Genomic DNA, 27,504 nt, shown 5'->3' with positions numbered 1-27,504 from the left:
TGAGGAGAAGAACGTGCGCGAAATATTTTGACACGCTTAACAAACCACCTGATTAATAAAGTGAGAAATAGAAATACCGACGAAAAGTTATTACTTATATGCCGGCACTTCAAGTACTCGCTGGGTGAAACTGGGTATTTTATACAGAGACAGTGAAAAAGGGAACGAAAGAACGTTCGAACAGGTGGTGGTTGTTAGTGCACCGAAAGAGTTGGAAAGCAAAACGTTGCTCTTAATACCGAGTGAGCGGAGAAGGAAAACACACAAGCAGAACAACAAGAAGCCGCAAAAGATAATTTTATTTCTTTATGGATTTCAAAATACAATGGAAAATCGTGAATTGTGACTAATATTTCCGAATTATTTGTTTACCTCTGGATTTCCCACACCACGCATATCACGCATCCTAATCACACCCCTGTTACTAGTACGTCGGTCATATTTTACATCCAGCCATATAAAATCGTCAGTTCATCATCAGATGTATTTGGGCCATTAGAGGTATTCCGTACAGAACGAACGACTGACTGACCCACACTAGACTTAAATACATACTTACTATACATATATAAAAATATATTTATAACAAGATGAAGCAATAAAAATAAAAAAAAAAAAGAAAAAAAAAAAAAGAAAGGAAAAACGAAAAGTATAACTTAAATAGGGTAGGCATTTATGAAATTATAGTAAAACTCACCTAAAATTGACTGGAGTTCTCCTAAGACATGAGGGTTGCGCGCAGGCCTGGGTTTTTAGGGTTTGAATAATCGGGAAAATAATGTCCCTTGCTTTTTGAAAATGCTGTCCCTGAAAGTAATCAAAACAACAATATTAGATTAGAAAATAAAGACTAAAATAACTTGTAAATAAATTTAAAGAAACGTCTACTCGACATTAACTATTCACCACAGTACGTACGGACAGACGGATAACCCTCGGGCAGAGTGAACAGAGACGTCTGGCGGAAATAATACATGATTGTATGGTTTTAAGAATACTGAAATTTTACTTCAAATACTGTACTCCCTCAGAGGGATATATAATACTACATTCATTTATTCCATTTTTGTTTTTAATTTATATCTGGATCCCTATAAAATCAATCTTCTCCATTCTAGGATGAATTTTTCGAATATTATAGAATATAGATGTCGAATTCTTATAACCTTTATAACTGTAATAGAGTTTGTGTATTCTTCTTTTGTTTGGAGACTATGAATTTTTAATAAATCTTGAATTCTGTAACGTGTTACCAAGAATAATTTTTTTATGGAGTAATTCAAGAGTAAAGGGAGGGGGGTATAGGAGGGTGATAGCAGATGAAAAGGTAGGTATGGGGCAGCACTAGAATGAAGCTGTCATGGAGGAATTTAGTTCCTATGGGAGGGTAAAAGAGCCGGCGTAACAGCTGCTGGCATATATTTTCATGTCTCGAGAGTACCGCCTGCCTAGATTTGTGTAGTGGTTGTTCGGTTAGAACTACTGGTCCATTTCAGTCCGTTTTTTTTTTTTTTCAATATTCACGTTTTCTGGCATGTGTGTTTAATTTGTTTCTGTCACTGTTCACATGTCGTCGCCACCGAAGAAACCTCCCCATCCGGCGAGTTTAGCCGCGCAGAACGCCATCATGCCAGAACTTTGGGTTGGTGACGCGTAATCACAATAACATGGAAGTATTTCAGGATAAGGAACAGTACAGAATGGCGCCCAACAATATGGGGCTGAAGAGGATCGGGGGTTTAGCCTCTGAATCGGGTAGGTCCAAAGAGAAATATGGATCATTGTACTTTTAGGTCCGCTCGGTGTAAAGAGTAAATATAAGACTAGGGTTGAGACAGATGTAGCAAAGAATAGGAATCTTTCGGAAATTCTTTGGCACAATTAACCCTCTAATGCATAATCCCGCCTTTAGGCGGGCTTCGTAAAATCAGGAAGCTTTTAGTAAAACGCACCTTAAGACAACAAAAATGGATAAAATAAAAAGAAAACTTAGTAACATATGTTCAAGAGGCTTTGCAGCATATACTGAATTTTACCACATAAATTATTCCTGTTTCGTTTTCTTACTTTTGTGTCGTTAACATTGAATATTTAATCAGCTGGCAAAACAATTGATACATTAGAGGGTTAATAAGGGTCGAGGACCTTGCTAGTAGTTGGTTAGGAGATAGTGTAATTAGTTTGTCTGGGGTGGGAATACCAGTTTGGCCACGATTGTGCCCCGTGCGGCGGAGATAGAGCTCCGGGACGAGAAGCCGATCGTGGTGGTTGGTTGTGGCACATAGCTTTGTGCAATTACCAGGGCGCTTGTATGTTAGTCCTGAGGATTGTCTTAACGAGATTACGCAAAGTAAGGAAAATTTCAGATTCAATTAGGAAGCAATTGATCCAATTAATTATTTTTATTGAAATGGTTTCAATCACGGTAATGATAGTGGCGCTTTGGCATGATTTTAATTAGGTACCAACAAATAAGTGATCAAAGGGTAATTGACATCATTAGCAGATTCAAATAATTTGTAATAATTCCATTAGGGAGTTTAATTGATACAGATAGCCAGACTTACTTGCTTCTGTTTAAGGGCATAATTATTTTGAATCGTGGTTGTTACTTAGTTTTCCGCTTTTGATTGAAGAGTTAATACTATGAATCTTAATCGGGAAAGAGAGGAAATTAGCTGCAGTCAACTTTTTAATTGGGAATATATTAGTGTTTATCTGTGTAAATTAATGACTATCGTGGGGGAATCTAACAGGCACAAATTTAGGCTAGGGAAGTTTGGCTTACCGGGGAAGCTGTGAATCCGGGGTTGAGGTCTACGCGCAGAGACAGCCTTACATTCTTTTGGCGGTGAGGCGTCCCGCTTCGGCTTTTAGTCTTTTCTGGGAAGTATTAATATTTTTTTTTTGTCATCGGTAGTGCTTGGGAGACATGGGAATTTAATGTAATAAATTATATTTGTAACTGTTATGCCGCAAATATAATTACCTTGACTTTTCGTCTGCTATCACCAGAAGATCCTGTATCGGTCCAAACTGAAATATTTGAAAGTCATAAGTTAATATTTATTTGAGTAGATAATTTGGAAATTTTTCTAATTTATATAAGTGTTTGGAGAGTGCTATCTGTTTTCTTTCTTCGTTTTGAGAAATAAGGTATTTACTGAAAATAATTTTTCTTTTCTTAGTTGTGGTTGTGGGTTTACTTATATACCAATGGTTTTGACAAGGAAAGGGAGTAGATTGCAATCCGACATGAGTAACACAGGAGAACAATATGCATTCACTTCTGGACCGAACGCTCACGTCAGTGGGAATATTGTAGTCACTGCGGCAATGACCGACACGGCAGTGGTAACGGCTACGGAAACTGTGTCATCGATTGCTCCTCCTGTTTCTACCGATTTGTCTTTGGGATCAAGTGACATGAATGACACAATTGTTTCCCCGGATTTCGCGAGTATTACGGCTCAGAATATAAGGCGCGATTTTAGGGAGGAGCGTCGTACGTGTGATGACGACTCTCGAAGTAATTTGGAGCATTTAGTGGCAAGCCTTGGCTTGGCTCAGGCCCAGTTAATGAGGAGCTGTGAAGAAGTAAAAAAGATGCATCAGGAAATTATACATAGCCGACAGATTCAAAATGGCTTTTCCCCACTGAGAGCTAACCTCTCACATCCATCAGGGAGGAACGTGCCCATTGATATTGTGCCACCGCCACCGGACTTCGGCGGGCCGCAGAGTCAGTCAACTATTGGTTCACTGGCGCCAATGTTAAATAGACCAGAAGTAGGAGGGTCTACACATAAGGGGAGGGCAGGTTTTCCTGCTTTTCCACATGCATCATCATATTATACTACAGAATCCATACCCTCGCCAAAATTTAATCTGAAAAACTGGGGTATCAAGTTCAATGGCTCTGAGAAGACGATTGACGCTGAAGACTTTATCTTTCGAGTCGAGGTTTTGAGGGGAGACTACGGGTATCCAATGGAGGACTTAGTTAAGGACTTCCACCAGCTACTAGAAGGCTCGGCACAGGATTGGTATTGGCAGAATAGAAGACTCACTCCGTTCCAAACCTGGCCCGAGCTGAAGGACGCTTTCCTTAATCAATTTCGGCGATATGAAAGTGAGTTTCAAATACAGAAGAAGATTATGGATCGCCGTCAGCAACCTTACGAATCATTCGAGGACTTTTTCAATGCCATCATTAAGCTACGGAATCAACAGCGATCTCCTTATTCAGAGAGCGAGTTGGTGGAGATTATGAAGGGTAATTTGAGGTCATCATTGGCGGCCTTGATTTTCCCGATGAAAATTTGTGGATTGAATCAGTTCCGATCTGAAGTGAAACGAGCAGAGAATTTGTTGGCGGCTCAGCGGCAGCCATATCAGCAAAGAACACCAATTCAGAAGGCTCATGAGTTGGAATATTTGGAGGAGGCTTCTGGAAGCTTTGAAGTGGATGCGCTAGGCACGAATGGCCGTTATATGTGCTGGAACTGTCGCAAAGCTGGTCACAGTTATATTGATTGCCCTAACCCTATAACAAGAATTTTTTGCTTCAAGTGTGGTCGTGAAGGGGTGGTTACGCCCAAATGCCCAAGGTGTCAGGGAAACTCGCTGAGGAACGTGACTCGAGCTGGGGAGACACGTTCGACACAAACCGAGACAGCCCAGTCAAATTAAATACTATCTTAACAACTCCTGAGCCCGGTCATGCTTCAGCTGAAATGAAAATTTCTATCTTGAGGAAACCAGTACAGCACTCCTCTAACAAGGCGATTCAAGCGAATATTCGTCAGTGGAAACCACTGCATGTGCGTATGCAGGAATACAATCAGGCGCGGGAGCGAATATTTGGAGTCTCTAAGAAGGTGCAAAGGGCTAGAGAGCGATTTCAGTATCGCAAGCGGATTCGCAGAGAGATTGCGGCTGCCTGTCTTTATGAGGGAAGTGACACGCGGTTCTATACCAAGATTCGGATTGAAGGCGAGGAGATTGAAGGGCTATTGGATAGTGGGGCGACAGTCACTTGCCTTGGTAAGAATTGTTTAGAGTTTGTTGAGAGGACCGGTCTTCAAATCTATAAATTCTTTTCTTACATAAAGACTGCAGATGGCAGCCCTCATAGAATAATTGGGAAGGTGCAGGCTACCATTGCGTTCAATGGCGCGTCCAATCAAGTGACGTTCTTCCTGGTACCTACTCTTAGCCGTGAATTGTTTCTGGGCGTTGATTTTATGAAGATGTTTCGAATGTTTGCTCAGTTGGAAAGCCTCTCCACCAACGTAGTTTGCCCTGGCAGAGAAGCTGACAGCGGCGCTGATGATGACGAGAACATGCACGTTTTATCTGATTATCAACGTGAACGTTTGAATACGATTAGAGAAAAATTTCCGTGCTATACCAAGCGGGGTTTAGGTCGGACAAAGTCTGAAGTGCACACTATCGACACACGTGGAGCAGCCCCGGTGAAGAGTAAGCACTTTCCGGTATCCCCAGCGGTGCAGAAATTAATGTATGCTGAATTGGATAGGATGCTTGCACTGGGAGTCATTGAGGAGAGTAACAGCCCCTGGAGTCATCCGGTGACACTGGTCCGAAAGGGGGAGAAAAACCGGTTGTGTCTGGATGCTCGTAAACTCAATGAACTCACAGTCAAGGATGCTTATCCACTTCCACACATTGAAGGCTTACTTAGCCGCTTAGGGGATACGTATTTCATTTCCAGCGTTGATCTTAAAGATGCTTTCTGGCAGATCCCGCTAGAAGAGTCCAGTAGAGAAAAGACTGCCTTCACGGTACCGGGGAGACCTCTTTACCATTATAAGGTCATGCCTTTTGGGTTGTGCAACGCGGCCCAAAGGTTATGCAGGTTAATGGATAAGGTGATCCCCTCGAGTTTGCGTGATCGGGTTTTTGTCTACCTGGATGATCTTCTGGTGGTATCACCAGATTTCGATACACATATGGAGCTGCTAGGACGTGTGGCCGATTTGCTGACCGAGGCAGGGTTAACTATAAATGTAGCCAAATCGAAGTTCTGTTTCAAGGAACTAAGATATCTTGGATACATTGTTGGTGGAGGGGAGCTAAGACCTGATCCGGCTAAGATAGAGACTATAAAGAAGTATCAGTATCCGAAAAATGCGAAACAAGTGAGGAGCTTTATGGGGGCCACAGGGTGGTATCGTCGCTTCATCCCCAACTTTGCTACGATTGCTGCGCCGATTTTTGAAACGCTGAAAAAGGGTAAAGAATTCCACTTCGGCGAGGAGGCTAAAGTGGCGTTCGACGTCCTCAAGAACGCCTTGATAACCAGCCCGGTACTAACTCACCCGGACTTCGATAGGCATTTCTTTGTGCAATGCGATGCATCGGATGTGGGTATCGGAGCTGTGCTTTTCCAAAGGGACGAAAATGGGGGTGAACATCCCATAGCCTATTTTTCCCACAAGCTAACATCTGCACAAAGAAATTACTCAGTCACAGAAAGGGAGTGCCTGGCTGTTGTCTTGGCTGTCAAGAGGTTCCGTCCCTATATTGAATTGATGCCCTTTACAGTGATTACCGATCACAGTAGCTTGAAATGGTTGATGGGTCATAAGGACCTAAATGGAAGACTCGCAAGGTGGAGTCTCCATTTGCAGAATTTTTCTTTTACCATCGAGCATAGGCGGGGTAAGGAGAATGTGGTGCCTGATGTACTCTCGCGATACAATATGGAGGAAGTAGCCATTGATGTGAATGGTCTGATAGACCTAGGTGCAGAGGCTTTCCAGTCGGCCTCTTACAAGGAACTAACAGATATGGTGACTAGTAATGCTGAACGCCTGCCAGATCTGAGAGTAGAGGATGGATATGTCTATAAGAGAACACGCCATTATGATGGGGATGGGCTTAGTGAAGATTTCGCCTGGAAATTGTGGGTGCCGATGGATCTGACTCAAGTGGTACTGGAGAAAGCCCATTGCCCTCCCAATGTTTCACATGGGGGATTCCATAGGACATTGCGGAGGTTGAAGGAATACTTCTATTGGCCTAACATGAATACCCAAGTTAGGGAATACGTGAAGAACTGTCAGGTTTGTAAAGAGACCAAACCAGCTAACGCAACGCTGCGCCCACCTATGGGTAAGGAGAGTGAAGCGGAAAGGCCATTTCAACGTATATTCGTCGACTTCTTAGGACCATACCCCCGGTCGAAATCAGGGAATACTTTAATTTTTATAGTACTAGACCATTTGACGAAATTCGTGCTACTGAAAGCAATGGATAAGGCAAACACGAGGAACGTCGTCAAGTTCCTCATAACGGAGGTGTTCCACAAGTTCGGAACCCCTGAAACTTTGGTCTCTGATAACGGTAAGCAGTTTGTAAGTAAGGAGTTCGAGGATATGCTTAGGAACTTTGGGGTTAACCATGTCCGTACTGCCATCCACTCTCCTCAGGCAAACGCTTCGGAGAGAGTGAATCAAACCATTCTAGCCGCAATTCGGACGTACCTCGGCGAGGATCATACGGACTGGGACAAGCATTTATCCGAAATTGAATGTTCCCTCCGGTCTGCAATACATTCATCAATCGGAGTAACACCGTACTTCGCTTTGTTCGGGGTGAATATGGTGAATCACGGAAGTGTGTATCCGTTGGCAAGGAAGTTACGTATCTTGGGTGAACCTGATATTGAGGTTTTACCGAAAGATGTAAGGCTAGATTTGATTCGGAAACGAATCAGGGAGAATCTACATAAGGCTTACTTGAGGAATGAGAAGTCATACAATATTCGGAGCAGACATGTCAAGTTCGTGCCAGGTCAAGAAATTTTTCGGAGGAGCTTCCAACAAAGTGACTTCAAGAATAACTTCAACGCCAAGTTAAGTAGGAAATTCTTCAAGTGTAGGATTGTTCGTCCGATTGGTAACTGTTTATACGAAGTGGAGGACTTAAAAGGGAAACCATTAGGTGTTTTTCATGCGAAGGACCTCAAACAGTAAGTTTTGCTCTTATTTATTCGCGACGTACTGGAGAATGGACAGAACCTTAACGCTAATTCCTATTGAGTTGAATTAATTGAAACTTCCATATTGGCAAATTCAATTATATAATTAGGAAGTAAAATATGGCACAATAATTTACTAACATTAGATAGTGGCGGCTTAATTGGACTTATCTTGTATTTTATGATATTATTAATGTATATTCCATTATATATGAGATATGTCGGCCTGGCTATACTGACACATAAATAACAAAGAATTAAATCTCGAGCTCTTGCATATGATTTGGCAAATGAATTGCCGAGATTGAAAGTTTAGTTTTAATCAGATCTCGCGTATTGGAATGAAATTAGGATGGGATTTCCAGAATTGATGTAGTATTTGCATATCCTCAACAATTGGAAAACTTTTCTATGTTTATGCATTTCATTCGTTGTCAATATTTTTCCACTAATACTGAGCCAGAACATTAGTATTATAAGTTATGATAATTTATCTAGCAATTGGAGTAATAAGTTCCGATGGGAATATAACTGGAGATATAGCCAATAAATAGACGGCTATGAATGGCATAACCTCTTGAAACATCGGAGGTTGGGTTGTTACGAGATATACGATTGAAACTTGGAATATATGAAAATACTTCTAGGAGAATGCAATTCTTCCGCAACATAGATAAAATCACAGATATACTTGTGAAAATTTTATGAGAAGAGAAAATATACATTTTTGCCAATTATATTCGTAGCCTTATTGCAAAAAAAATTTGTTAACATTAAATTGATACTATATTTAAGGATTTTTAAAAAAATGAATTTATTTTACTTTAATTTTATATTTGTTTGAAATATCTATAGTCTATTGTAATTTAGCAAATCATCTTAGATATATGCCCACAGTTTTATGAATTAGACGTTGGTATAAACTTACGAACATGTTGCGAAGAGGAAAATAATGGCATTTGCCTGGTAATAGAATGAGAACCTAATCGGAGGAAAAGCACTCATTCGATTTAGAATCAAATTTGGTTTTTTATACCCTCCACCTTGAAATAGGTATAGAAATCTTAGGGGACAGACAAGATCTTTGGACGGAAGTGAATTATTTTTGTGTAGACGCGGGGAAATTTTCTTCCAATTTCATGTGTCAACAATTTCTACCAAGGACAATTTAAGAAAAAAAGTTTTACATTCCATTTAATTTTGGATCAGGAGGAATAATAATTATATTTGTTAATGGGAGAAGAGAAACTGTGCTCAAAATTCACAATAAGCCTCGAGCATAGGATCATTTGCACAATAATGATTACAGGTATAGCTTACATTTAATAACCCATTTTTCGCGGTGATACCGAAATTGTGCAGGTACGGGGCATTGTGCATGATCCTCGAGTGATGTGTTTTGGAAAGACCACATTTCCTCTATTGGGGTATTTGTTAGTGGTAATTGTTCGGTATTTTTATTACAAGACCCTTGGGGCTTTTCCCACCTATCCCTCACCACCACCAACAGAACCATCTTTTATGATAGTTGCCATACCATAGATTGTATACATATATAAAAAAATGCACATATATGTACGTGCATGTATCTACACACATATGTACATATAGGTAGGTGTACTTACGAGTATCCGGGATCGGACACGTAAAGGCGATTCTACGGACTGGAGCGAAGGGTTTCTTCCATGGGCTAGTGTCGAGGGTCCTTCTGGAGGGATGTTGCCATGACCAACTTGAATGACCTGGAGAGAAGAACAATCATAAAGGGTGCCACACATGACATTGCAATGACGATAGGAGTTACCACATGGCCTTGGACACGGGTTATACCGCATGGAGGAAGGTGCTTTCATGCCAAACCGTTGAGTGGGCCAGGGGGTACCGTACTTGTGTTTATTATGACGGTGTTTCGATAAAGTGGTGTGTTGTCATGCGCACATGGATTGTATCCGATTTAGTTTCGGTCTCGTGTTTCTGGACGTTTCGTCTGCATTTGGGTAACCCCGGGAATACGGTGGCTGGTTGGCATTTGTGGACTGTTTTTTTTTTACCGGATCCCAACCGTTTGTATATGGGGTAATATGGTCACAAGGTTACCCATTGATTGACGGGATGGAAACTAAGTGTCACGATATTTTCCTCGTTATGTCGGACACCGCAAGAGATAGCCATGGGGGTGTTTCCTATGATTGTCTTGAGCTTTGATGATGACCTGTGGTATAGGGGGTATGGGGTCTTAGTGTGTTCGGGACCAAACCATGTTGGACTGCGGCTTATTGGGTCGGCGGAAATTGGAGTGTGGTGCGTAGGATGTTAATTGCGTTACTAGGCGTATTGCTCCTATTTTCCAGGCATATTATTCATGCCTGGACGCACACATACCACTGACACGACATTTTTCCCCGATGTTTCTTTTTTTTTTCTTTTTGACGGCACCCCTTAGAAGTTACCTACCACGACGTGGTTCTTTAGGAACCTTTCGGGTTATGGTCAATTCACATTACGGGGTTGGTTCGCATCGATGAGTTATATTTTTGCTGGATTTCATTCTGCGTGTTTTTTTTTAATTTTTGTGTTAGTTGTGGTAGTATTGGGTAAATGGCATGACGCTAGGGTAGAGCTGCAAAACTATCGATAGTACTATCGATAGTATCGATAGTTATTTTTTGACGTCACTATCGATAGCCTATAACGACTATCGATAGTATCGGTTTAAACGTCAATACTTGCATATTTGTTGTGACGCTGTGAAGTTCGGTGAGTAAACTACAAAGAATGTTAAACAAAACTTTTCGGCTAATATTTATTTAATTATATAGAAATCTAAAGTTAAGTTGACGGTTCTGCAACTCATGGATAAGTATCTTAAAAGATCCAAAAGTAAGTAATGCTTTTATACGCGCAAAAATATATTGTCATATGTATGTGTATACTTTTTTCTACAACATAGTCGCCCGCAAGGAGAACACATCTGAAGCCGCAAGCAACGACAGTAACAGCAGTGAATCGGAAATTGAAACTGCGATAAGATCAAGAAAGCAATCCTCAGAAGTTTGGACTTTTTTCGAAAAAACTAAAGATGGTAAACAAGCTAAATGCCGTTCCTGCTCAAGAATTTACAAAACCAGCGGCAACACATCGAACCTCTTTGATCATCTCAAACGTTCACACCCGAATTTCCGAACAAATCCAAAACCAGCAAATAAAGGGTGATTCTTTTGAGGTTAGGATTTTCATGCATTAGTATTTGACAGATCACGTGGGATTTCAGACATGGTGTCAAAGAGAAAGATGCTCAGTATGCTTTGACATTTCATCATGAATAGACGAACGATCTGCCACAACGTCGAATTTTCAGTGAATGGGCCCTAGAAAAGTTGGCAGAAAATCCGCTTTTTTATCGACAAATTTTGTTCAGCGATGAGGCTCATTTCTGGTTGAATGGCTACGTAAATAAGCAAAATTGCCGCATTTGGAGTGAAGAGCAACCAGAAGCCGTTCAAGAACTGCCCATGCATCCCGAAAAATGCACTGTTTGGTGTGGTTTGTACGCTGGTGGAATCATTGGACCGTATTTTTTCAAAGATGCTGTTGGACGCAACGTTACGGTGAATGGCGATCGCTATCGTTCGATGCTAACAAACTTTTTGTTGCCAAAAATGGAAGAACTGAACTTGGTTGACATGTGGTTTCAACAAGATGGCGCTACATGCCACACAGCTCGCGATTCTATGGCCATTTTGAGGGAAAACTTCGGAGAACAATTCATCTCAAGAAATGGACCGGTAAGTTGGCCACCAAGATCATGCGATTTGACGCCTTTAGACTATTTTTTGTGGGGCTACGTCAAGTCTAAAGTCTACAGAAATAAGCCAGCAACTATTCCAGCTTTGGAAGACAACATTTCCGAAGAAATTCGGGCTATTCCGGCCGAAATGCTCGAAAAAGTTGCCCAAAATTGGACTTTCCGAATGGACCACCTAAGACGCAGCCGCGGTCAACATTTAAATGAAATTATCTTCAAAAAGTAAATGTCATGGACCAATCTAACGTTTCAAATAAAGAACCGATGAGATTTTGCAAATTTTATGCGTTTTTTTTTTAAAAAAAGTTATCAAGCTCTTAACAAATCACCCTTTACAATAGACTACTTTTTTAAGAAAGCTGATGCGTATGAATCAACGTCGGAACGAAAACAGTCAATTGATAGTGCTTTAACAATTATGATTGCTTCGGACATTCAACCATTTAGTATTGTTGAAGATAAAGGTTTTCGGAAGTTTGTTAAATGTTTAGATCCACGCTACGATTTGCCTTCTCGTACCACCTTGCAAAATGTGCATATGGCTAATTTATACAAAGAAACAAAAACTAAATTGCAATTAATCCTCAATGAAGTAGACTATTGCTCAATTACAACAGATTGTTGGACATCACGTGCTAATGAGGGCTACCTGACTGTGACATGTCATTTCATTTCGAATGCATTTATGTTAAACTCTGTCGTTTTGTCAACAAAAAAACTACTTGTGACCACAAACCACTGTGCGGATAACATATCATCTTCATTGCGAGCTGTCTTTGATGAATGGGGTATTATGCAAAAAGTAATTTCTATTGTAACCGATAATGACAGCACAATGATAAAAGCATGTGAACTACTTCAAAAACGACACCTTCCTTGTTTTGCTCATACTGTGAACTTGGTCGTTCAAGATTGTTTAGCCCAAACAAATGTAAAACAAGTACTGTCGAAGTGTAAGGCGATCGTCACTTTTTTTAAGTCAAGCACAATATCCTACGAAAAGTTTAAAAACGCACAAGGCATATCTAAACCGCATAGCCTACTACAAGAGGTACCCACACGATGGAATAGTGCTTACAGGATGATTGAGAGAATTTTATTAACAAACGAATATATATCTGCTGTACTCTTAGCTACATCAAAAGCTCCTCCGCCGCTGACAGCAGATGAAATTGACGTTTTGAAGGACCTTAAAGAATTACTTTCACCATTTGATAATGTTACCGTGCAGACATCTTCGAATTCCAATGTTACGGTTTCGCTCATAATACCCCTGACATATGGGCTCTTCCAAGGTCTGGAAGAACACAAAACTAAAATGAAGACCGCCGAAGGTTTGCAGACGTGTCTTTTTTTAATCGAGAGGGTAAAGAAGCGACTGTTTCCATATGAAGAACGAACGGTAACAAGATTAGGAACATTGTTAGATCCTAGATTTAAAAAGGAAGGTTTCCGATCTATATTTAATTCTGAGCAAGCGGCAAAAAGTTTGGAAAATGAAATTACTGGCATAAGCAAGGTACACCCAATAAATGCAGAACCGTCAACTTCTAAGAATGTGCAGGTAGAAACGGAGCCACTTCTTAAATTTCTACAAAATAAAATTGCTAATAAATCAAGAACATGTAGAGTAGACGCAATTGTTTCCATTCGGCAGTATTTTGAGAACGAAAATACTCCAACAAAAAGTGATCCATTGGAATACTGGAAGGTAAGAATTATAATTTTAGAACTTTTTCAAAAATTCATTACATGTTCTTTCTAGCATACTACCAATGAGATGGCAATGTTGCAAACATGTGCGGTAAAGTACTTATGCATTCCAGCAACTTCTACTGAATCGGAAAGGATGTTCAGCAAAGCTGGCTCTATCATTTCTGAAAGACGAACGAATTTAAAATCAAAAAATGCAGACATGCTTTTATTTTTAAACAAAAATTATTGGATCACCCAATAATTCTAAAACTGAAACCTGATATATGATCTCATAACCTATTATAATAAGCGTTTTCTTGTTTTTTTTAATATATGAATTACATTTTATTTTGTAAAATAACTTCATATACATTTTTCGTAAAAATAGTGGGGTTATTTTTTTTTAAATTCAAACGTACCTAAATTAAGCGATAGTATCGATAGTATCGATAGTGATCAAGGAAACTATCGAAACTATCGAATGGCGCGACTATCGATAGTTTTGCACCTCTACGCTAGGGATGGGACATACGATTTTAGCACCAATCGTTCGACTTGGGAAAATTTTTTTTGTATAGGTAGTAGATCTAGTATCGTGACGTAAGGGTGATGCACGGACATATTATTCATCGTATGAGACAATAATTTCGCGAGGTAGTATCATTGAAATAGCTGGGTCAATTTGGGGACAACGATTTTTTTTCTTTTTTTTTGAATCCGATATACGCATTTGATTGTTTTTGTTCGTTCTATAGACTGAATGGACTGCATGGTCCAATAGGGCGTTATTTATTTATTATTTTTTTGTAGCGAACGGTTCTCCTTTTTTCTTAAATGGGACCGCCCATTCTCCTTCCCATCCGTTTGCACAGTGGTGTACAAAGGATGGTTAGGTTTGTCGTGTGCGTTAGGATCGGCGGCGCCATCTAGTGACGACTGGCGGTAGGTATGCTTGTTCATGCACTGCGGGCCGGTGCATGATGGTTCGATGGTTCATGCGCCAGAGGCGATCACCCCGAATTGGACATGGATGACATAAAGACTGTCAGATTGACAGAAGAAAAAAAAATGGCGATTGGCGGAAGAGGATGGTGACCGCCGGAGGAATGACGAGTTTTTTTTGTTCCTTGAGTTGATGAGGAGAAGAACGTGCGCGAAATATTTTGACACGCTTAACAAACCACCTGATTAATAAAGTGAGAAATAGAAATACCGACGAAAAGTTATTACTTATATGCCGGCACTTCAAGTACTCGCTGGGTGAAACTGGGTATTTTATACAGAGACAGTGAAAAAGGGAACGAAAGAACGTTCGAACAGGTGGTGGTTGTTAGTGCACCGAAAGAGTTGGAAAGCAAAACGTTGCTCTTAATACCGAGTGAGCGGAGAAGGAAAACACACAAGCAGAACAACAAGAAGCCGCAAAAGATAATTTTATTTCTTTATGGATTTCAAAATACAATGGAAAATCGTGAATTGTGACTAATATTTCCGAATTATTTGTTTACCTCTGGATTTCCCACACCACGCATATCACGCATCCTAATCACACCCCTGTTACTAGTACGTCGGTCATATTTTACATCCAGCCATATAAAATCGTCAGTTCATCATCAGATGTATTTGGGCCATTAGAGGTATTCCGTACAGAACGAACGACTGACTGACCCACACTAGACTTAAATACATACTTACTATACATATATAAAAATATATTTATAACAAGATGAAGCAATAAAAATAAAAAAAAAAAGAAAAAAAAAAAAAGAAAGGAAAAACGAAAAGTATAACTTAAATAGGGTAGGCATTTATGAAATTATAGTAAAACTCACCTAAAATTGACTGGAGTTCTCCTAAGACATGAGGGTTGCGCGCAGGCCTGGGTTTTTAGGGTTTGAATAATCGGGAAAATAATGTCCCTTGCTTTTTGAAAATGCTGTCCCTGAAAGTAATCAAAACAACAATATTAGATTAGAAAATAAAGACTAAAATAACTTGTAAATAAATTTAAAGAAACGTCTACTCGACATTAACTATTCACCACAGTACGTACGGACAGACGGATAACCCTCGGGCAGAGTGAACAGAGACGTCTGGCGGAAATAATACATGATTGTATGGTTTTAAGAATACTGAAATTTTACTTCAAATACTGTACTCCCTCAGAGGGATATATAATACTACATTCATTTATTCCATTTTTGTTTTTAATTTATATCTGGATCCCTATAAAATCAATCTTCTCCATTCTAGGATGAATTTTTCGAATATTATAGAATATAGATGTCGAATTCTTATAACCTTTATAACTGTAATAGAGTTTGTGTATTCTTCTTTTGTTTGGAGACTATGAATTTTTAATAAATCTTGAATTCTGTAACGTGTTACCAAGAATAATTTTTTTATGGAGTAATTCAAGAGTAAAGGGAGGGGGGTATAGGAGGGTGATAGCAGATGAAAAGGTAGGTATGGGGCAGCACTAGAATGAAGCTGTCATGGAGGAATTTAGTTCCTATGGGAGGGTAAAAGAGCCGGCGTAACAGCTGCTGGCATATATTTTCATGTCTCGAGAGTACCGCCTGCCTAGATTTGTGTAGTGGTTGTTCGGTTAGAACTACTGGTCCATTTCAGTCCGTTTTTTTTTTTTTTCAATATTCACGTTTTCTGGCATGTGTGTTTAATTTGTTTCTGTCACTGTTCACATGTCGTCGCCACCGAAGAAACCTCCCCATCCGGCGAGTTTAGCCGCGCAGAACGCCATCATGCCAGAACTTTGGGTTGGTGACGCGTAATCACAATAACATGGAAGTATTTCAGGATAAGGAACAGTACAGACGCATAAGATTCTTTACAAACACAGATATTCCGTCCGGAAAAACTTATACTCTGTGGGACGCATAATATACACGTAAACATGTCTTCGCCCATCGCTATGATTGTGCTCACATTTATTTATTAATTTTCATCTCTGTCGATTTTACACTTACCAGGGATGTAAAATTTGGTACAATTGTACTAAATAAATTTATTTAACATGTCAAAGATTCAATTACCTATTTGGTACATTTTGAATTAATCAAACCGGCTTTAACGCGGGCTTCGTGATGTCTTTAAAATACTTCATATTCTATATAAATTCGAAGTCGTTTACTTCCATACACATTGTACGCAAAAGAACTTTTTATTTGCTGCATTCACTAGCTTTGTACATTTTCATCCCAAAAAGTACACTCTCCTCTTCCCTTTGGTGCAATTGACAAAAATGATTTTCCATCCCTGATTGTGATATGTGATTTTTGCAATTGTAAGCGTCATTTTGGCACATTTTCCGGTAAACTTCAATTGTGGAAAAGGTTTTAAAAACCGGTAGTTAAAAGAAGATAAACGTCGTAACTTGGAAAAATTGTAATTTTTAGATTGTGCGTGCTGTACTAAACTTACTTAACACCATATTGTATTGCAATTTTAGCCGCATCATCCAAACAAAAATTCTCTATTTCGTGTCAGTACTGAGACTCCATTGTTTTGGCGGGAGTTCACTGTTGCTTTGTTCGTTTCCTTGTTTTAGTTGTGATTGTTAAGAAATAAGGACTGCTTGCTGTCGAAAGAAAAATGGTAGATCGCAGTGATAATGGTAAGTTTTCATGAAGATACCAAACTTTGTCAGAGGTTAACTTATTATCTTCTCTAAAACGTAGCGGAATCATTTGATGATGCCGTTGAGGAGCGTGTCATCAATGAGGAATACAAAATCTGGAAAAAGAATACTCCATTCCTTTATGATTTGGTTATGACCCATGCTCTGGAATGGCCTTCGTTAACTGCGCAGTGGTTACCAGACGTAACAAAGCAGGAGGGCAAAGACTATTCCGTTCATCGTTTGATTTTAGGTACACACACCTCAGATGAACAAAATCATTTATTAATTGCTAGTGTACAGCTGCCTAGTGAAGACGCGCAATTTGATGGATCCCATTATGATAACGAAAAGGGAGAATTTGGAGGTTTTGGTTCAGTTTGTGGAAAAATTGAGATTGAAATTAAGATAAACCATGAAGGAGAAGTGAACAGGGCTCGTTATATGCCACAAAATGCATGTGTTATTGCCACAAAAACACCCTCTAGTGATGTATTGGTCTTCGACTACACCAAGCACCCCAGTAAACCCGAACCTTCAGGAGAATGCCAACCGGACTTGAGATTGAGGGGCCATCAAAAAGAAGGATATGGTCTGTCGTGGAACCCAAATTTAAATGGTTATCTACTTTCGGCTTCAGATGATCACACTATCTGTTTATGGGATATAAATGCTACACCTAAGGAACATCGAGTTATTGATGCTAAAAATATTTTCACAGGTCACACAGCCGTTGTAGAAGATGTTGCTTGGCATTTGCTACATGAGTCTTTGTTTGGCTCTGTGGCTGACGATCAGAAACTGATGATTTGGGATACTCGTAATAATAATACGTCGAAGCCCTCGCATACTGTCGATGCCCATACTGCAGAGGTTAATTGTCTAAGTTTCAATCCATATTCCGAGTTTATTTTAGCTACCGGATCTGCTGATAAAACAGTAGCATTGTGGGATCTCCGTAATTTAAAATTAAAACTACATTCCTTCGAATCTCACAAGGATGAAATCTTCCAAGTTCAATGGTCGCCCCATAATGAGACCATATTGGCCTCTTCAGGCACAGATCGTCGTCTTCATGTTTGGGATCTATCCAAAATTGGTGAAGAACAAAGTGCAGAAGATGCCGAAGATGGACCCCCTGAGTTGCTCTTTATACATGGCGGACATACTGCTAAGATTTCTGACTTTTCATGGAATCCTAATGAACCTTGGATTATCTGCTCTGTATCCGAGGATAATATAATGCAAGTTTGGCAAATGGCGGAAAATGTCTACAACGACGAAGAACCAGAAATTCCTGCGTCTGAATTGGAAGGTGGCGCTGTTTAAGTATATATATATCTTCAATGTATGATGGTGGGCAGTTTTGAAAATTGTCTTTGTAACGTTTATCGTAAGTTAGGAGCTCAATTTGTAGTGAGAGTATTTTTTTTTTCCTTTTGAAACAACAGTAGTCTCTGCAGCAGCATTTTAAACAAATAAATTATTTTAAATTTAAATATTGGTGTTATTATCAACATCATATTTTGAACATACGTTGTTTACATCGACAACGTCGTTTATAGGCTGTATGGACATTGATGGGATATATTGAATACGAATTGAAAGACATTGCTATTCCCAGTTAATCCAAATAATATGTATATTTCTTGTTAAATACTTCTATGACTATATCTAATGACCTGGCACTCTTCAAACTCCGTTTGCATTGTATTACACCTTTGACAACATCGCCTTTTTCAATTGATTGCGGATTTTCCAAAAAGAAAACAACTTGTTTCCAATGCGTTGGTTTATCATTGGGTGATGTTCCAAACATAACTGGTTCCGGTAAATCAAAGTAGTTATCAAAATAGCCAACAAACGAAGATAAAGTGCCAGACTTACTACATGTTAATTCAAAGTTATACTTAAAATTAGAATAATTTAAATTGACAGTCATCAAATTCAAATCAGCAATGCAATTGGAATCAGTTAATATAAATGCTGGGTCAACAATATCAATCAGAGGTTCATGTAGCACATCTTTCTTCATTGTGGACATATCCAAACCGTAGACATTATTCCAAAACAGAACATGCTGATTGAAAAGTGATTCATTGCCGTAGCCTACTATGCTCATAGTACAGCGATTGGGTAATAGTATACCATTTTCCTTCAGGTGATTATCTCTCGCATATATGACACTATCCAACATGCCTTCGAAAAGTAAGAAATATCCCATCCATTCAGAGATGATTATATCAAATTTGTCTATTGGCAAATTAGTGTCTTCCAAACGCCCTTTTACAAGTGTTACATTTTCGATTTTGTTTTTCCTAAATCGAAATTTTTAAAGACATTAATTATTCTTATTAATTTATCTTAGATAGTATGCATACTTTACTATGTCCATAGCGTTGTAAATAATTTCAGAATTGTCGATGCCTATAACTTTTTCTGCGCCTGCTTGTGATGCAAATATCGAAAGAACTGAAGTTCCACAACCAACATCAAGCACATATTTTCCCTTAACAAAGTCTTTGTTTTTGAGTAAAGCATCTCGGTAACTTGTAGTTCTTACTACATCCTGGAAAAGTTTAAGTATGTTAATTTCCCATAATAACATTTCCATATAGTACTTACTGAAAGCATTTCATGATGTATGCCAAAATGGGCATAACTATCAAAATAACTTTCATCAGCTTTAATCGAGACCGATGAGACACATCTTACATCCTTATCATTTTTAGTATCATCTTTTTCTAGTAGACGTTGAAAGCCCTGTCGCATAGTTGCCATATCTAGGGAGGCTTGTTCCAACTGGGTTTGTTGTAGCTCAATCTGTTTCTGTAAATTTTGGACTAACAATTTCAAATCTGAAGTACTGCAAGAATTATTTATTTTCTCCCCTTCAACCGATAGCTCGTCATAATCTACATTGGAAAAATATATAACATTAGGAACTGCTACTGATGAAGCAAGAATCTCTATACCATAACTCAACCACGATTCATAATCCTTTGGTTTCAAGTATTTTTCATCATTCCAAAATGGTTCATCGGCACCTTTTAACATTTCTGGAGTAACATTATCTTTTGTTCGTATAAAATTTATCAATTTTATAAAAGAATATTGATCCATATTAAACTTTGCCTTCAATGCATTGAAATTGATATCATGAACCGTCTTAATATGCTCCATAGCTGACTCAACACTCGTAGATACATTTGTACAAAATAAACACGTTGTTGGTTCACCCTGATCCATTATTTGTTCGTCTTCGGAGTCAATGTCATCTGTAAAATCAGAATCGTTGTCCATGGAACCATTTTGTGGATATGGTTCTAAAGAGGGAATATCTGAAATATAATGCGGGACTTAGAGCAATTTGCAGATCAAGTTTTTAGTTATGAAAATCACCTTCGTTTTCCATTTTTAAGTTTGAAACGTTGTTTTTAAATGGTTGCGGTATTTGCTTTTATAAACAATTTCAATACACGTGCATGAAGAGAGTAGAGAGAGAAGAGGTTTCAATGGTCTTTACAAATATATTGAGTGAGAATTTTTATTTTATTTGATAATTAAATTGGTACAAAATGTTTAATGCTCAAATTTAAAATAATTTAATAATTGATTGGTGCTTTGTTTCTGTTATAGTTTTATAAGAATTAGTTTTTTGAAATTATTTGTAAAACTATGTAACCTCTTCTTATTACACAATTCTCTACTAATGACATCGCAATGACAGCATAGTAAGTGTTGTACATTGAGAAAATACTCCAACATAGGGTGGAAAATCAACTCATGACAATGATACCATACACTAAAAAAATATATAAATAGTGAATTGAACTTATTTGTTATTATTCTACGAAGTCCTCCGAAGTACATAACATAGGATGTATTATATATTAACATTTTTAATGCTCAAATTTAAAATAATTTAATAAATGATTGGTGCTTTGTTTCTGTTATAGTTTTATAAGAATTAGTTTTTTGAAATTATTTGATCAACTACACACAAAAAAATTTTTTCTGATTCAATCACGAAATTAATTGATCCAATTAATTTTTTAATTGAAATGTCTTCAATCACGAAAATGATAGTATCAATCACAGTTTTAATTGGGCATAGAAAAAATTCTTGATTAAAAAATTAATTGATTTCATTACCAAATTTCAATTAATTTTTTAATTGATTCAATTAAAAATTTAATTGATGTTGATTGCAAAACTCAATTAATTTAGTAATTAAAAAAAGGTAACTATTTTCAATTACATTCTGAATTGGCTTAGAAATTTTATTTGGATTAACAATTGATTGTTTGAAAAAAATTTTAATAAAAGATTTAAAAAAATGTTCATCACTTCTTCCGAATTTGATTAAAAGTTAATTGTATCAATTAACTTTTTAATTAAACATTTTAAAATTTTCAATCATTGACTTAATTAACTTAATGTTTCTATCTTGATTAAAAAGTTAATTGTACCAATTAATTTATTAATTGAACAAAATTTCAACTTCAATTAACTTTTTAATTGGAAATATTTTGGTGATATTTTTTTTCTGTGTATGTAACCTCTTCTTATTACACCATTCTCTACTAATGACATCGCAATGACAGCATAGTAAGTGTTGTACATTGAGAAAATACTCCAATATAGGGTGGAAAATCAACTCATGACAATGATACCATACACTAAAAAAAAATATATAAATAGTGAATTGAACTTATTTATTATTAGTCTACGAAGTCCTTCGAAGTACATAACATAGGATTTATTATATATTTTTGCGTATTATATAAAGATTTTATCATTTTATATTGTATACTCTGTGCCACCCTGTTATTTTAACCAACACTATTTTCCCAGCTGTTTTTTGTTATTCTGTCAAAGTGAAATCGCACTTGCATAACTGAAGATTTCTATTAAAAACTAATAAAATATGATTTCGGTATTTTTCACAAAAAAATTATTAAAGGTATTATTTTTAATTTGTGCTTTGTTTTCAGATGTTTAGAAATATCTTGTATTCGCGTTGTCCAGTAACAACAATTCGATGTCTAGCAACAGAAGCCTCTTCAGCAACAGTGGTATCCAAAGTAGAAACTCCATCACCACCCAGCCCGGCTTTGCCTGAGGAAAAAGATAAACTATATAGCAAATTGGAAATTGAGTTGAGAGGTATAGATCCAGCAGTCCTAAAGAGTTATTCATGGTTCGCCACTACTGCAGCTAATCATTTGGGTATTGAGGTGGGAAATTGGTAAGTTTGTTATTGTTTATTTTTACTTGCATATATAGATCTGGTATACAACACAAATAAATTAAGATATGTGATTGCAGTGATTGTGCCAAGCTCCACAAAATTAAAACCTCTTCCATGAAATTTTCAGTCGCTTTTAAATAGTGGTTATAGGTTTTGTTGGTGCTCTGAAATTCCTACTTGACAGTTCGTTCGTCTCGAGGTGCACAAAATTCCCTTACAAAAGTCATTGTTCTCTGGTCAGTAATAGACCAGCAATTTAGTATATAGTAGTTTGAAGATTTTCTTGCATTTTTAATCAAAAATCAATACCTACATTTATGTTTGGACTATGTCTAAGGTCCATACGTAAGCCGTACAAAGCTAAAGTGAATTTATGTCCACAAATGTATTGAGAGTTTTGGCCATTCATCTCTAATGTAAAACAGAACAGATGGTTTCAATTTCTATGAAGAGCTATTTTCTTTCTATATTCGGATAGTGTAAGCAATTGGTGTCGTTTTCGCTGGCTAACTGAAATATAAATTGTTATTATTATAAATTATTCAATATTAATTTTAGAGGAAGCATGCTCAAAACAAACCCAGCCAACTGCACTCAAATCGATGATTTGACTTTGGCAAAAGAAAAGAGAAATGCTTGCAGATTTATTTAGACATAGGCCGACTATCAAAAATCCTTTTTCGGGAGGTTCAAGTGTAGTTCCCTTTGGGTTTAATGAATTACCCGAATTTATTCTTATAATTGGTTGATAGTTTAGCTGCAAGGAATATCGTAATTCTGAAACAGATGTACATCCAACCGTCTTGCAGTCTATATGGCTTTGCCCAAATAAATTTGACATGCATACTTTTCCTCTGTAAGTTAAGCTACACTTGTAATTTAGTCAATGCATGGTTTTAAGCTGAAATAAAAAAAAAAACAACAATATTGATTGAAAAATAAACCGACAATAACAAAACGAATTTTCACACTATTTCACTCCCAAAGTGAGATTTCCATTGCGCTTGAATAAACTTTTCTTGCATATGGGAACTATTTTATCTACATTTGCTAGTTATTTATACATTTTTTTTATTCTACTACTTGAATTATTTCAGTGTATTAGAAGCCGGTTGTGATGTGTATTTATTTAGATGTAAGGATTTTAATTTTAAAATTTTTTGTTCCGAAGCTTATGGTTAGGATTTATTACTGTGTAATACACCATGTGGTCCACTAGGCCTTTGTATTATATTGAATGTATAAAACAAAACTTGTGTTCAGGGCACTGCATATTTTATACATATTTCTTCAAAGACATTTTCTTCGTTTACAAAAATGGAATAACTTTACATAAGGCTTTGTTTAGTGCCCATAAAATCTCTTGGGGGTATGAGGGACTACGTTTGGTCTGTTTGGGTGATGTAAGGAAACATTTTGACGGTTTTTACTTTTTCTTAGTTTTTAGTTTTTTTTTATAATCTACCTTTGAAATACATTAAAACTAAAGCAAAAATCGATTTTTCTTACAGTTGGTCGCCACGCAAAGCACAAAAGGAGCGATTGACTTTACTAAAATCTGTCCATATTTACAAAAAACACAGAGTTCAATATGAAATTCGGACATATTTTCGTCATATGAATTTTCACAAATTGACAGGATCCACACTGGACACATTTTTGGAATATATTGAAAGAAATTTGCCTGAGGGAGTGGCATTGAATGCAAGAAAAACTGAAATACAAGCGTTGCCAGAACACTTGAAGGATGCTCCCAGTGAAAGTTAAAAACGAATTCTTGTCTAAGTTCATCATTAAGTTAGCAAGTATAAATAAACGGAATGGAAAATAAAACTGAAATTTGTTAATACATAATATACGTTTTTATTTTTTATTTATTTATATGGTAGTTTCTTTTAAAAAAATAAGTGGTTTAAAATTTTGCCCTGATAATATCGAAAATTTGCGTTACGCTATTCAAATACATTGTTTTTTATGCAAAAACCCAAATAAAGAAAGAAAGAATGTTTACGAATAGACTATAATTCATAAGAAACATAAAAAATACAAGAGAAAATTGTTTAAATGCGCGTGGAGTTGGAATGTATTGGTTTGTCGCTTGGAAAACGAAATGAAAGAGTCATAAGAAGTGTTTTACGGTTTACTAACGACAAGAGCGTAGATTAATTCAACGTATATCAAAATGTTTGATATTGGCAATCAATAGCTATAACTACAAATATAAGTTTGTACTCTACAGTACCATATAATCTTTTAGGTGCTCGATATAAAATCAACAGGTATTTCATTGATTACTACAAAATCAACAAAAGGCAGTTGTATGTTTATAATAAATTTAGTAGTAGATTAGCCGTCTACTGGAAATTATTAAGCGAAGCCAATACAGTTAAGACGTTAGATAATCATTGTTAGCCAAGGAGATCAATTGGAATTGCGGGTCAATATGAAATTAGGACTATTTGCATTTGTGGCAGTTATTGCCATATTTTCAATATCTGTGCCATCAACCAATGCACTTATGGAGGATAGTATATTGGCATTTCTTGAAGAGCTGAAAATGCGTGCGTATAAATATTAGAAAAACTAAACGTTCTGTAACATAAGTGTTTTGCTCAACTTTCAATAGGTATGTGTCATCCTATACCTAAATTTGGATTACCAGCTTTGGATCCTTTGAGAATTGGTCATGTTGAAACAGCTATCGATAATAAATACATTGTTGAGTGAGTATCCCCATTGTACAAAAGAAATAATTTTTTTTTTTTAAATTACAATTCAATTATTTTTTTTAGTTTTACTGGATCATTGACCAATTTTGCTTTAACTGGTTTATCAGATTTCGAAGTGACATCTTTAAAAATCACCACCACGCCACTTCGACGATCCAATATGGAAATTGTCATGCCTATGACTGTTCTTAATTCGCTGTACACAGCCAAGGGCTCATTAGCTCGCGTTGTCAACTTAAATGGTGATGGCACTGCTGAGTAAGTTAACAGAAAGTAAAAGAAAAGAAACTGCACGTCTAGTTTTAAAAATTTAAAATAGTGGAAATTATTTCTTTAAAAGAATTCATGATTTTTGAAAAAAAAAAAAAATATTTTTAAAAATTAAAAAAATTGAAAACTGAGTAATAGGTCATACAAATTAGGCTCAAAATCTACTAAAAGTAGATTTGAAATCCCTTTTTTATAGGGCAATTGATTTTTGAAATCTGGGTAAAGTGGATTTTGGAAGTGTAATGTGAATGAGGTATAAGTTAACAGAAAGTAAAAGAAAAGGAACGTCACGCCTAGTGGAAATTATTTCTTTAAAAGATTTCATGATTTTTGAGAAAAATATATATGTATTTTTTTTTTAATTTTTGAAAATGGAAAATGGGTTATTTTTCCCTTCAAATTTTATTGATAACCATTGCATTTTTCTATTTCAAGCGGTCGCCTGGGAAATGCCAAGTTAGCCATATCATGGGTTTTAAGTATTATTGGTGGCGTTAGCATTCGTGGCTTAACTGTTGAAGTAAGCGATACAAGTCTTCAATATGGTATTATAATTACATGATCATTCCTTCTTTCAAAATTTCAGTTAAGTATTGGAGAGATATGGATTAACATTGAAGAACTAATTGAAGAGCCGCGAGTAAATGATTTCTTCCATGCATTGATTAATGAGATGGGCATAGAATTATTGAATGATGTGTGGGTTGAAGCTCAAGAAAAGGGCGTAGTCCAGTATATTGAAGATGTAAGCAAAAACAAAAATTCGAATATTTTTTTATTTCACAATTTTAATTATTTTGCACTTCTCTCTCACAGATGGTTAATGGTTTTTTGGGTAACTATTCCTTGACTGACATTTTGAAGATTATTGCCGGCATTGCCGGTGGTGGTGGTGGTGAAGGAGGTGGAGCTTTCGATGGTATTCCTCCAGATTGTAAAGATCCCAAAGTTTTATCATAGACAAAAAATATATATCTCTATTTACATTAATGATTTTTGGTTTTAAGCTTATTTCGTAAATGCTGGATGTTTAATAGCCAAATAACTAAAAACCAAAACAATTTTTGCATATGCTAACTTATCAATATGATTTTTGATTATTGATAATGTTGATCGTAAAACAAACCACTTAGGTGGTTTTAGAGATAATGTTCTATTTATGTATGGTTATTTGTGAATTCCAGTAGGTTGCTTTCGTGATAAATTTAATCGTTTCTAGATAACAAATAATAGCTGCTCACATAATACAATAAAGCAGCAAAATATTTATTAGTACCATACTCTGTAAATTATGTTATTGTCTTTTTATTTTAAAATAGTAATATAGAAGGTTATGGTAGCCTAGTTTGGAATTTAATGTGACATATCTGCATCTGCAATGGACTGTTTGTAAGTATGGTATAACAATTTTGATGTGCATCAATATGTGACTATCCGTTCTATTGGTCTTATATATATACTCCAAATTAACTATGGTAATTGAGAATTACGACCTAGGGCGGTTAATCACGGCATTCGATATCGAGAACTTTTGATCGAAATCTAAAATTTTTTTGGGATCAAGGGAATCGATATTGTTTTTTTTTTTATAGAAAATTTAGGAATAGTAAATGTATTAGTTTTAGATCGAATTGTTGCTAATTTGTTGTAAATTTACATATACCCCCATGTTCCGATATACGGAATAGCAAGAAAGTATTTTTCTTCTTATAACGAAAATATGGACATACGCTTGGGCATAAATCTAATTGGGTTGGGTCCATAGGTTTTTGAAATTAAGATAATATCCCCAAACGAAAGTTTTGCAATTTCAAATCAGCGTTGCCACAATGAATTTTTATTTTGGACCAACACTTTTCCATAATTGGACCATATTTCGTAACTTCGGACCATTTCTCCAAATTAAATTAATATCACTTACCCACATTTTCATAAAGCTCCGTTAGTGTTCCGACTTTTAAACCGTATTATAGACGAAGCTGTCATCTTGCCTTTATATTCCATAGGCCAGTTAGGAACTTAACTGACGAACATTTTTCAGTTAAAGTTAACCATTTTCTCTAATTTTACAATTATTATTCGAGCTTAATGGACAATTTTAGATTA

The 27,504-nt window shown here is 36.8% G+C and overlaps 6 protein-coding genes and 1 long non-coding RNA gene across 10 annotated transcripts; 4 read left to right on the top strand and 3 right to left on the bottom strand.

Moving 5' to 3' along the window:
• Window positions 1-268: 268 nt before the first annotated feature.
• On the bottom strand, window positions 269-10,180 carry LOC142221798 (uncharacterized). Its single transcript, XM_075291622.1, has 7 exons — window positions 10,106-10,180; window positions 9,813-9,854; window positions 9,634-9,750; window positions 2,990-3,036; window positions 2,789-2,922; window positions 698-807; window positions 269-558 (listed from the first exon to the last, which is right to left on the bottom strand). Exons 1-5 carry the CDS (start codon window positions 10,178-10,180, stop codon window positions 2,874-2,876), a joined length of 330 nt encoding a protein of 109 aa, XP_075147737.1. The 3' UTR covers window positions 269-558; window positions 698-807; window positions 2,789-2,873.
• A 1,961-nt stretch (window positions 10,181-12,141) lies between these two features.
• LOC142237613 (E3 SUMO-protein ligase ZBED1-like) lies at window positions 12,142-13,869 on the top strand. The gene is made up of 2 exons (XM_075308982.1): window positions 12,142-13,524; window positions 13,579-13,869. Exons 1-2 carry the CDS (start codon window positions 12,232-12,234, stop codon window positions 13,768-13,770), a joined length of 1,485 nt encoding a protein of 494 aa, XP_075165097.1. The 5' UTR covers window positions 12,142-12,231; the 3' UTR covers window positions 13,771-13,869.
• Window positions 13,870-14,912: 1,043 nt separating this feature from the next.
• LOC142220289 (uncharacterized) lies at window positions 14,913-15,453 on the bottom strand. The gene is made up of 2 exons (XR_012717853.1): window positions 15,341-15,453; window positions 14,913-15,202 (listed from the first exon to the last, which is right to left on the bottom strand). It is a non-coding gene; the product is annotated as an uncharacterized LOC142220289 (long non-coding RNA).
• Window positions 15,454-16,774: 1,321 nt separating this feature from the next.
• Window positions 16,775-18,644, top strand: Caf1-55 (chromatin assembly factor 1 p55 subunit). Of its 4 annotated transcripts, none has more exons than XM_075289331.1 (3): window positions 16,775-16,839; window positions 16,978-17,142; window positions 17,207-18,644. In XM_075289331.1, the coding sequence occupies exons 2-3, from the start codon at window positions 17,121-17,123 to the stop codon at window positions 18,472-18,474; spliced, it is 1,290 nt and encodes a 429-aa protein (XP_075145446.1). In that variant the 5' UTR covers window positions 16,775-16,839; window positions 16,978-17,120; the 3' UTR covers window positions 18,475-18,644. The 4 variants fall into 4 exon arrangements, with proteins under 4 accessions (XP_075145446.1, XP_075145443.1, XP_075145447.1 ...); XM_075289328.1 differs by having other exon boundaries at window positions 16,797-16,913; XM_075289332.1 differs by having other exon boundaries at window positions 16,801-16,861.
• Window positions 18,645-18,762: 118 nt separating this feature from the next.
• Art3 (arginine methyltransferase 3) lies at window positions 18,763-20,801 on the bottom strand. Its single transcript, XM_075289327.1, has 5 exons — window positions 20,548-20,801; window positions 20,121-20,486; window positions 19,771-20,060; window positions 19,527-19,714; window positions 18,763-19,463 (listed from the first exon to the last, which is right to left on the bottom strand). The coding sequence occupies exons 1-5, from the start codon at window positions 20,558-20,560 to the stop codon at window positions 18,770-18,772; spliced, it is 1,551 nt and encodes a 516-aa protein (XP_075145442.1). The 5' UTR covers window positions 20,561-20,801; the 3' UTR covers window positions 18,763-18,769.
• A 1,159-nt stretch (window positions 20,802-21,960) lies between these two features.
• Window positions 21,961-24,253, top strand: mRpS10 (mitochondrial ribosomal protein S10). Its single transcript, XM_075289326.1, has 3 exons — window positions 21,961-22,084; window positions 22,143-22,396; window positions 23,911-24,253. The coding sequence occupies exons 1-3, from the start codon at window positions 22,076-22,078 to the stop codon at window positions 24,164-24,166; spliced, it is 519 nt and encodes a 172-aa protein (XP_075145441.1). The 5' UTR covers window positions 21,961-22,075; the 3' UTR covers window positions 24,167-24,253.
• A 474-nt stretch (window positions 24,254-24,727) lies between these two features.
• LOC142220282 (uncharacterized) lies at window positions 24,728-26,690 on the top strand. The gene is made up of 6 exons (XM_075289325.1): window positions 24,728-24,960; window positions 25,026-25,122; window positions 25,192-25,386; window positions 25,834-25,918; window positions 25,985-26,143; window positions 26,215-26,690. The coding sequence occupies exons 1-6, from the start codon at window positions 24,843-24,845 to the stop codon at window positions 26,356-26,358; spliced, it is 798 nt and encodes a 265-aa protein (XP_075145440.1). The 5' UTR covers window positions 24,728-24,842; the 3' UTR covers window positions 26,359-26,690.
• Window positions 26,691-27,504: the final 814 nt, after the last annotated feature.

The sequence above is a fragment of the Haematobia irritans genome, chromosome 1, assembly GCF_050003625.1.
Source record: "Haematobia irritans isolate KBUSLIRL chromosome 1, ASM5000362v1, whole genome shotgun sequence".
Taxonomy (NCBI): Eukaryota; Metazoa; Arthropoda; class Insecta; order Diptera; family Muscidae; genus Haematobia; species Haematobia irritans.
The sequence above is the reverse complement of the archived record's forward strand: the minus strand, read 5'-3'. Positions and strand labels throughout refer to the sequence as shown.